Genomic DNA, 11459 nt, shown 5'->3' on the forward strand with positions numbered 1-11459 from the left:
TACATCTTGTTTGCTCAAGATGGTTTTATCTCTGTGTTATCAGAGTATGTTTGCATTTTAATTTGTTATGATCCCTCATACAACATTCATTCCTATCGTCATTCAAGTCATACGGGCACTATTATCGTACAATGGAGACATAAAAGGAGTACTATGTGATATGGAATGGTTGGAATAATCCGATTGCACTACTCATACGTATAATTTTTCTGTCAACCCTATCAGTTTCTTTTCGGCATCATTGATATGTGTAACAACATTCTAGATGCTTCACTGCCTTCTAAAAAAATTGAGGTCTTTATCATCAATTTATGAGTTGAAAGAACCGACACATTTAGATCATAACAACACTTAGATATGTATATCGAGCATATATGCATCAATGTTCAATCTTTGGTGTAGAGTACTCACAAGTTTGGAATATATAATATAATTCTTTACCTTCAATCCTTTTCGTCTGACCCCACATAGTTCTTGAAGGACTAATCCCATTCCCCACCAAATTGTACAAATATGCAATGGGTTACCATAGATATTATGTGGTTTTTTAACCCTATACGAGAGGTTAAGAAGAGTTTTGGTTTACTAAAAATTCAAATTAAAGAGAATAAAACATACATGATTGTTTAGATTTAACTACACGATCGTGCAACAAATACTAAATGATTGTTTATATTGTATTACATAATCATGTAATAACGTTTGAATGATCATTTATATATTGATACACGATTATATAGTGAAATTTAAATGATTATGTAGATTTGAAGGAAAAAACTTCAAAACATGAACACTTACGTTTTGAACCTTTGGTTTTGAAGACCGATCTAAGCAAATATGAAAGCGATGGACACAAAGAATTTTCACCTTCTGAAATTCTAAGAGAGAATGATTGGAGAAGAACGTGAAGAGTAGAGAATGAGAATAAAATTCAATATCTGTTTGCAACTTTCCTTATCCTATTGTTGATACAATCCGAAATCATTCAATGTTGTTGGTAAAATATTAGTTGAAAATAAATGTTTTGGTGGAATGTTGGAGACAGATGCATTGAAGACGATCGGTGAAGGGTTGCTTAAAGAGAGAGAAAAGCAAAACGACTTGTTAAGAGAATTGAATACTAAAGGTATGTTTGGGGTGAGGTTTTAGGGAAAAAAGTATTAGGAAATTGGGTCAAACCGTGTTTGGCCCAAAGAATATGATAAATGGGGATTAGAATTATCCTAATCCCTAAATAATCCTATCTTATCCTCTTTTTTTACTTTCTTACAACCCTATTACTCTACCCAAATATCCCAATCCAAATTTTATTATTATTTTTTAAATTACTAAAATCATAAATCTTTCTCCAAACACATATTATTATAACACTACTATTATAATTCTTCCCCTAAACATAAACTATTATAACACTACCTTTTATATTCTTTCTCCCAAACACATATTACCATAATACTACCAATGATAGCCTTTATCCTAATATATATTATCATAACAGTAAGATTATCATAATCTTAAGATTGTTATAATCATTTCACTTGTCAAATAGTAATCAATCAAAGGTATCACATTTCTCTTGTCAAAAAGATCACTCGTGGATAAGTTTGTAAGAATGAGTAGAAAATTTTGTATCCTTTGGGTTAGTTTATAAAATTTTACGTAAATAACACAATAAAATAGACCAATTATTTTAAAACAAAAAAATAAAAATCTATTCCTTTATTTTATCCCAATTCCCAACCTATATCCATTCTTGTTCCACAGTCATTACCGAGCTCCCTCTAATGGAGTCCCACTCCCTCTACCTCTCTTCCTCCTCCCCATTTCTCTCAAGTCATCGCACAATTCACAAACTTTCTTCTGAGAAACCAATCTCTCGACCCCCGTCTCTCATTCCCTTTGCCAATTCAAAACCTCTCACCGTTTTCAATGGCCCCCATTTTTCCTCCATTAACAGAACCTCATTTCCAAGCCCCACAATTCCTTCAAACCCCCGTTTCCTCTTCGCAAAAACTTCCCCAATTCTCCAATTGACGAAACCCCATTTTCCTTTTGCTCTAACTCAGCTCCTCCTTCTCACCCCTCTCCCTAGCTTCGCCTTGGAAACCGACCTAGCTTCTTCTGATAAGATAAACTTGGAGTCCATTTTGGTTTCAATCGATGAATTTTTCAATAGATACCCTTTTTTTGTTGCTGGGTGTACTTTCATTTGGCTTGTTGTGATACCTTTGATTGATTACTATTTTATAAGAAAGTATAAGTTCATTTCTGCCATTGATGCGTTTCGTAAAATCCGAGATGAACCAAATGCACAGCTCTTGGATGTTAGAGAGGAAAAGAGCTTGGCGGTTTTGGGGTCTCCTAATTTGAGGATTTTGAACAAGGATGTGGTGCGGGTTGTGTATTCTGAAGAGGATGAAGATGGGTTTGTGAAGAAGGTGAAGAAGAGCTTTGGAGATTGTGCTGATACCATAGTCTTTGTCCTGGACAAGTAAGTTGTTTCCATATACTTCGAGTGAAAATGGGCTTGTGTGTGTTGTGGAATTTGGAGAGGCTTCTGTGATCTTCATGGTGATGTGTTTTTCTCTGTTCAGCTATGGGAATTGTGACAATCATTTTAAGCCTCATTTGATAATAATGTGGCCTGTTTTATAATCATTTGGTTTTTAGTTTGTGAGATTGTGCTGTTTTCTTCAACTTCTTTCATCCTTCTTAGTTAAACACTTGAATTCTTAGCGAAATTCCAAAAACAAAATCATTTTTTATTTTATTTTTTATGTTTTTAGAGTTTCCTGAGTTTTTTAGTCTTAACAAGTAGATAACAAAATAAAGAAAGGTAGAAAGATAGAAATAGTATTTATAAGCTTTATTATTTTCAAAAACCAAAAGGTTATCGAGCAAATAAAAATTTAAGCTTATTAATACTACTCCCACCCATGAGTTCTTTTAAAATCCAAGTTTCGAAAACCAATAAAGTAACTTTTGAACTTGTTTCTACTTTTGAATTTGACTATAACTTCAAAATTTTCTCATGAAAGACGAAAAGGATTAGGATTGTAAGAAATTGTGAAAAAACAAACCAAACTTTAAAAACTAAAATTAAAAAACCAAATAGATATTGAACGAAGCCCTGTCTTTCATTTTTCTCCTCCATGAAAGCAATTGTTTCTGTCAAAAAAAATCTGATCTTAATCTTTTTAGTCTCTGTGTGATGTAAGCTTGAAACCTTTTCTGATGTGACAAACATTCCAGATATTTATGCATTTTGGTTTACTTTTTTGCTGTAAGAAAGAAACTTGGATTTTTTTTTTTTTTTTTTTTTTTGGTATTATGATGTAACATCACAGTTTAAAAAGAGTGTGTTTAGGATGATTTTGGAGAGCAAAATTGGGTAGGATGGGTTTTGAGGATGGTGCTTTTGAGAGAAGTAGTTTGGCATGAGCATATTTGGAGGAAGACTGTCCTTGTCTAAAGAATTTTGAAGTGCTTTTGAACTATTTTTTTCAGAATTTTCAACTCAAACATTCTAAATTATTTTGAAAGAGACTCTTATAACTATCAATTCATAAGAAGCAACCTGTGAAATTTGCAAAGAATGTTGGTAAACAAACTTGGAAATTTTGGCATTCTGCTAAGCTTTCCTTAATTGAAGATGATTGATTTTGTTTGTTAAAGAAACTTGTATTTCTATTTATTAAGTTCTGAAGCCCATTGTGCATATTACTTGCTTCCATGTATTATCATGTCCTGAGTCATTTCTTGTGGTTTTCATATTTAGCTAATATTTCCTTAAACTTCAAAAAAAGGCTCTGAATTTCGTTGTTTCACTATTTCATGTTTTATTACCTTTCCAATTATAAGAGTTCAATTTTGTCACGTGCTGCGCTTTCAATGTCCAAGGTAGTTTTGATGGTAACTCCATGAAAGTGGCTGAGTTATTGGTCAAGAATGGCTTCAAGGAGGCTTATGCAATCAAGGATGGTGTTAGGGGCGAAAAAGGGTGGTTGGTATGCGTTCTTTCGCTATCTACTTGATATGCATAATAATAATTAATTAATTAAAAAAACTCATGTTTTGTTGAAGGCTTAATCGTGATGCATTTTTATTTTCGTTTTGATTTGTTTTCTTGTTCGATAATCTTATTACTATGTCGTTCTGTAACTATCCGTTAGGTGTTATTTTACTTGATTAGAGGTTCTTTCTTTATCTCTTTTGTGGGGAGCCTTTCTTTTGGTGGCCTCTTTCTTTTGCAGGATTTTTCTACGCTCTTGTATTCTTTCATCTTCTCTATGAAAGTTCGGCCATTCGTAAGATAATAATAATAAAAAGAAAAGGAGTAAGAAGAAGGGAAAAAAATAGCAGAACACCAAAACTCAAGGTCATCCTTGTCCTCATCCTCTTCTAAATCTATGTTTCATCTAAAGATTCTCCTTTCTCATTCTCTTCATGATCTCCAATGTCCATTTCCTCTTAACCAAAATCTTCATCATCATTGCTTTTCCCTTCTAGGTGGTTTTTAGACCCCCTATTAAGTATGTTTATGGTAGGAGAAAGAAATAGTATCACACATTATACACGTGTGAAATAGATATAAGTCGGTAAGGGGTTAGTATAAATAGTTTTCTGTTAGGCGGGCAAGGGCATGAAAATTCTGTCACTGTTATTGTAACTTCTTGAAAGATAGAAGGACAATAGTGAGAGAAAAGAATTGAGTTCTACTCAATTCTTCCTGATTGTAATTGATATTCTTACATGAATAAAGAGAAATTACAGTGAAGAAAGTAGAGTTCCATCATTTTTGGTATCAGAGCCAATGATCTGAGGCATTAGAAACGAAATGGTTCAGACTCGCATCAAAGAACGTCTGGAATTGATCGACCAAGAGATTGCCGGAATGAAGAAAGAAATGAGTAAAATCCCGGCGATCGAATTAAGCTTGAGCGAAATAGCGAAGAGCATCGATCTGATGCGACTACAATCTGAGAAACAGCAGCAATTACTTTTGAAATTGATGGAGACGAGTGCGAGAGAACGATCCAGGATGAGTGAACAAATAACAGAATCAACTACATGAGATTCTGAGAGAACTAAAGGAAAAGAAAACGAAGCGACGTCGAGTAAAGTTGCAGATTCGGATCGAAATTTCGGGAACGGCCGAAACGAAAGGAGGAACGATACCGATGAAAGCTACAGTGACCCGAATAAGTTCAAAAAGGTCGAGATGCCAGTGTTCACTGGTGAAGGTCCGGATTCCTGGTTATTTCGCGCCAAAAGGTACTTTCAAAAACACAAGTTGACCGAGTGTGAAAAAATGCTAGTATCTACTATTAGTTTTGATGGTCCTGCATTAAACTGGTATAGATCACAAGAAGAAAGAGATAAATTTACTAGCTGGACGAATTTGAAGGAGAGAATGTTAGTACGATTTAGATCAAGCAAAGATGGAACAATCTATGGAAAATTTTTAAGAATTAAACAAGAGTGTACGGTAGAAGAATATAGGAATTTGTTTGATAAACTGGTAGCACCACTATTTGATTTGCAAGAAAGAGTGGTAGAAGACACTTTCATAAAGGCCTGTTGCTATGGATTAGAGCAAAAGTTGCATTCTGTAGACCGAAAGGGCTGGCTGAGATGATGGAGGTAGCGCAGTTAGTAGAAAACAGAGAAATCCTTAGAAACGAGGCCAATTTAAACGGATTTTCTAGCGGGAAAAATTCTGTTCCAGCCAGTGGGGATAGCAAGACCATTTCCAGTTATATGACAAGTGATACTAAAGGAAATACCACATTTCCTATTAGAACCATCACTTTGAGGAGTTCTAGTCCCAATGAAAATCGAAGAGAAGGGACATATAAGCGCTTGTTAGATGCAGAGTTTCAAGCTAGGAAAGCAAAAGGCCTGTGTTTCTGATGCAATGAGAACTTGAGAAGTATTCTACAGATCATAAATGTAAAATGAAGGAGCATCATGAATTGAGAATGTTCGTGGTGGTAAAGGACACAGAAGAGTTCGAAATTGTTGAAGAGGAGAAGGTGAAGAAAAAGGAGCTGAACAGACTAGAGGTCAAGGAAGATATTACTACTTATGTTGAATTATCAATCAACTCAGTAGTAGGATTAAACGACCCTGTTACTATGAAGGTGAGAGGCAAGCTTCACGACGAGGATGTAGTCATTTAATTGATTGTGGAGCAACTCATAACTTCGTCTCGGAAAAATTAGTTAAGAAGTTGCTTATAGCAATAAAAGAGATATCGCACTGTGGTGTAATCTCGGGTTCAAGAGCTGCTCTACAAGGCAAAGGAATTTGTGAAAAGCTAGAAGGGTAGCTGAAGAACTGGACTGTTAGAGAAGACATTTTACCGTTGGAACTCGGCGGTGTTGATGTTATATTGAGTATGCAATGGCTCTACTCCTTAGGGGTAACTACAGTGGACTGGAAAAATTTGTCATCGACTTTTTCCTCCGAAGGAAAATCTACTAATATCAAGGGAGATCCTAGCTTAACGAAGGGTCAGTCTAAAAAATATGATCAAATGCTGGGGAGAAAAGGATGAAGGATTTCTCATTGAATGCCGAGCAATAGAAGTTGGAGTTTTGAAGAGCAATGATTACTGTATGGGGAACATGGAGGCTGAGAAAAGCAGTCCCATTAGCACAGTTATAAAACAGTATGAAGATGTATTTGAATGGCCAGAAAAACTACCTCCAAGAAGAAAAATAGAGCATTAGATACACTTGAAGGAGGGAACTAATCCCATTAATGTGCGGCCTTATTGTTATGGATTTCATCAAAAAGAAGAGATGGAAAAATTGGTGAAAGAGATGCTTGAGTCGGGAGTTAAGAAAAAGGATGGTAGTTGGCGTTTTGTGTTGATTATAGGGCTGTGAATAATACAACTATTCCGGATAAATTTCCAATTCCAGTAGTTGAAGAATTATTTGATGAACTTTGTGGTGCGTCCTTGTTCTCAAAAATTGATTTGAAGTCCGGACATCATCAAATCAGAATGGCTGATGAGGATATCGAAAAAACCGCTTTTAGAACTCATGAAGGTCACTATGAGTTCTTAGTTATGCCTTTTGGGTTAACTAATGCACCAACTACTTTCCAAGAGTTGATGAAAACAATTTTCAAGCCATTCTTAAGAAAATTTGTGTTAGTATTCTTTGATGATATACTAATATACAGTAAGAGGCTGATCACGTGATACACATGGGAAAGGTGTTGTCAATATTGAGAAAGCATGAGTTGTATGCAAATCAAAAGAAATGCAGTTTTGCTCAGCATAAAATAGAGTACCTGGGCCATGTTATATTAGGGGAAGGTGTTGAAGTTGATCTTGAGAAGATTAAACCTATAGCTGAATGGCTAAAACCCACAAATAATAAAGAAGTCAGGGGATTTTTGGGGTTGATTGGGTATTGTAGACGTTTTGTGCGAAATTATGGAGCTATTGCTGCACCTTTAACTCAGTTGTTGACGAAGGGAGGATATAAATGGAATGATGAAGCGGCAGAAGCCTTTGATCAGTTAAAAAATGCAATGTTGTCTCTTCCGGTGTTAGCACTACCAGACTTTAAAAAATGCAGTGTTAACTCAAGATAAGAGACTGGTTGCATATTACAGCCATACATTAGCTTTGAGAGATAGAGTTCGGCCAGTGTACGAGAGGGAATTAATGGCTGTAGTGTTGGCTGTTCAACATTGGAGATCCTACTCATTGGTAGGCAAATTTAAGGTGAAAACTGATCAGAAGTCACTGAAATTCTTGCTGGAACAGAGAGTTATTCAACCTCAGTACCAAAAGTGGATAGCAAAACTTTTGGGGTATTCGTTCGAAGTAGTCTACAAACCCAGTGCAGAAAATAGAGCAACAGATGCTCTATCAAGAAAACCGGCTGAAATACATCCCTAAATTTAACCTGTTCATTTTGTTACTCAGTAAATCAAACTTAGCAAGATTTGAAAAAAACCAAGTTAACCAATGTACTTCTTTATCTTGACGTTTTAATTTCTAACTGAATTTTCATTCTTGTTTTGCCTTGGAGAGTTGATGGTGTTCTCCCACGAGTCATACAAGTACTTATGTTTGCTCCTGGCTTGAGAAATAAATATTTTTCAAAGAACTCATTTTTGTTTGTTTAAACTATTTTGATAAAAATTATTTAAAATACACTTAAAAAATTATTTTGAGTGATTGTCAAAGAACATAATTTTTGTCAAAATGACATTTTTTAAATTAAACAATTGAAAATGTATTCCAAATGCACCATTCGTCATAATAGGTCTCATCTTTCTCCTATATATCTTCTTTTTTTGCCTTTTTGTTTCTTCACTTACACTAGTGGACGCCTAAAATACATTTTGATATACATTTTCACTTGTTGTCTGGTAAATTTAATTTTTTACTCATTCTTTAACACTTTTGCACTTGAAAATTAGCAAAACAAACAATTATTTTGGCCATGTTAAATCACCATTACACTCAAAAGGCAGATAAGTTACGTGATAATTTTGATTTTTCTTTTTTCATATTATCGACAGTGGAAAGCCACACTAGCAAGCACTTTTATGATTTCGTCATTAGGATCTTTTGATTTACTTGTGCTGAACAAGGATGCCTTTGTACTTCTCAAATTTATTTTGAAAATTTAGTTGATCGACATTGACTAATTGATTCTAAGTAGGTATCAGCAGTTTCTTTTCATGTTTTTCATTTATGCCCTTAAATATATCAATTTGGTTTACTGCTTATGTTGGCTGTAGGGCGATAAGGTTCTTTAATTTCATCTCTCCTTCCTTTCCGAATCTTGACTTAGACGAATTTAGAAAGAATATGTTAAGAAGAAAGAAGATGTTAAGACTATTTTCCGAAATTTGATAAAGCTTTTAGTTACTTATTTTTCATCCTCTTTGCAGGCAATACAGGAAAGCTTATTGCCACCTTCTGTTCACATGAAAAGAAGGAAAAAGGGTAAAGCTTCGCAAAAGTTGGGGACCAATGGGGTTGTTCAACAAAATGGAGACAATGAGACTGTTCCCTCTTTGAAATCCTCCAATCGAGAAATACAACCGTCACAGGTCCATGTCAATGCATCATCACCTGCTGAGTCACAGTTGAAAACTTGGTCAAGGCCGTCCTCTCCTTATCCAAATGTATGTTCATTCCGCCAACTAATACATCTTTTTAACTGTGAATTGTTTTTTCAATAAGTAGAGAAAATGAGAAAATAATGGTCTAAGATCAGAATTAAAATACAAAAGCATTGTATGTTTGACTATCTAGCTTAATATGCTTCTAAACATTTTAAAAACAACAAAAAAACCCTTGGTTAAACCATTTAATTAGGCACCTTAGTTTTTGAAAAATAAACATATTTCCTCTCGTGTCATGGTTTTCATCTTTGTTAAGTAATAGGGTGGTGATTCTTAGCCGAATTCCAAGATAAAAAGCAATTGTTTTTTAGTTTTCAAAACTAGACTTGACTTTTGAAAATATCGGTAGAAGTTAGATATTAAATCAAGTAATCTAGAGATGGAAGTGGAGCTTAATTTTCAAAAATAAAAAACCAAAGATGAACGGTTGCCAAATTGTTCATAGTGATTTTCCCTAAACTGCTTGTATCCAGTGTTTCATCTAAAAATACTTGTTCCAGAATTGTCTAAAAGTCACTCAGCTAATAGAGAATGCATGTTTCATTACTTATAGGAAACAACATTATTTCCGACTCAGTAAAAGTTGAAACTCTCTTTTATGTACAATTCTCACCGTCATGATTTAGTTTCTGTATTTACTTTGATTGTGGATTTTATATCCAAGTGGCTTACATACTGACTCAGCCTTCTTGAACACTGATAAATGGCAGTACCCAGATTTGAAACCACCATCATCTCCAACGCCCTCAAAGCCAGGGAATTGAAAGACACATGTTTTTAGCTGACCATCATTGTTCTGCATAGAGAAGTTGACTACAATATTATCAAGAGGCTGAGCTATTGTTTCCCTGTGCTTGTTGTAAACTCCAAATTTTTGGTAACTAGATGTGTATATATATATATATATATTTATATATATAATTTAGTCTTCTTGCTTCTCACATAGTTGGTGCAAGTAAAGATTTAACCAAATGAAGGCATTTCAATATTCCACAGTGAATAGTTACAGGGAAATGGAAGGGAGATTTACATGAAGCACAAGGCTTAACGACCTAAGAATATAGATTCAAAATAATAGATATTCTAACAAAGAATATAGATGTGTCAATTAGTGGTTGGGAGCATTGCCCAAATCATTTGCGGCTATAGCATGAGGAGCTTCTGGAATGGCAGAAGAGGCGTTTTGCAGCTAATAAAGAAAAATGCTATGTTTTTCATCTTTATCAAATAACACAAATACTCTAACAAAGAATGTACACCCACAAATCCGATCCAGAATCACAAAACCCCGTTACCCAACCTATTTGCCTACCGAATGATGATCCATAGAAACTACAAAAAATTGGGTTAAATATTTCTAAGAAGAGGAAACTAACAGTATTTAAAGGGTATGCGTATAAAGATGAAATAAAGGGAATGTATTTTAACAAACAAACTATGATTTTTTTTGGTAATCATTTGATTTTTAATTTTTAGTTTTTGAAAACTAAGCATTCCTTCTCTCCCTTTTTTAACTATAGTTTTCATCTTTAATGAGTGAAAAAAATAGTATTTTTAGTTAAATTTTAAAAACCGAAACTAATTCTTAAATATTATTTTTAGTTTTGAAAAATATTTTAAAACATAAGTAAGTATAAGTAAACACCCAACTTAGAGGTTGAAAAATCTTTATAGACTTGATCTTTAAAAACTAAAAACAAAAATGGTTCCTTACTTTGTGAATCCAGAGTCAGAGACAACGGCCAGTGCCCAAGGGAAGAAGAGAAGAAAAAGCAGGGGAAGAATAGGGATGAGGACAGCAAAAAGGAAAAAGAGAGGGCCACCTAATTAAAATCAATGAAATTTTAATAAATTGTCGCTCTTCTTTTTGAAGTCAAGTAAGAGTCAACCTCATTTAGGGCCTTTTTCTCGAAGTAACAGTCAATGTTTCGAAGTAAAAGTCAATGTTCAGATCTATTTTCTACACCATGGGACAAACTAGCAAACTCCTTGAACTCCATCATGCACAGCAATTAATTAGGTCTTCCATGACATATATACGCCCGCTGGCAACCCATTTTTTAACTGTGTTTCTATTTGTGATGCTTAAATGCATTTTAAGATACACATATCTTATATGCTGCCATATCTCTGCCATACAAAAATAAATTAAAAAAGTATATTTGATAATTTTATTTTATGTGGTGAAGAGATGGAAAGCATAGATAGAAGATGGGTATGTCATGGGAGGTGCCTGAGTTTTTTCTTTTATCTTTTACTCGTTCATTCTTTACTACAATGGATAGTATTTGTGTACC

At 34.3% G+C, this 11459-nt stretch overlaps 1 protein-coding gene across 1 annotated transcript; it reads left to right on the forward strand.

Annotated features, from left to right (window-relative positions):
- The first annotated feature begins 1728 nt into the window (after positions 1 to 1728).
- Positions 1729 to 10103, forward strand: LOC103497630 (rhodanese-like domain-containing protein 4A, chloroplastic). Its single transcript, XM_008459875.3, has 4 exons — positions 1729 to 2491; positions 3905 to 4007; positions 8926 to 9162; positions 9873 to 10103. Exons 1-4 carry the CDS (start codon positions 1785 to 1787, stop codon positions 9924 to 9926), a joined length of 1101 nt encoding a protein of 366 aa, XP_008458097.1. The 5' UTR covers positions 1729 to 1784; the 3' UTR covers positions 9927 to 10103.
- The last annotated feature ends 1356 nt before the right edge of the window (positions 10104 to 11459 follow it).

This window comes from Cucumis melo, chromosome 1, assembly GCF_025177605.1.
Source record: "Cucumis melo cultivar AY chromosome 1, USDA_Cmelo_AY_1.0, whole genome shotgun sequence".
NCBI lineage: Eukaryota > Viridiplantae > Streptophyta > Magnoliopsida > Cucurbitales > Cucurbitaceae > Cucumis > Cucumis melo.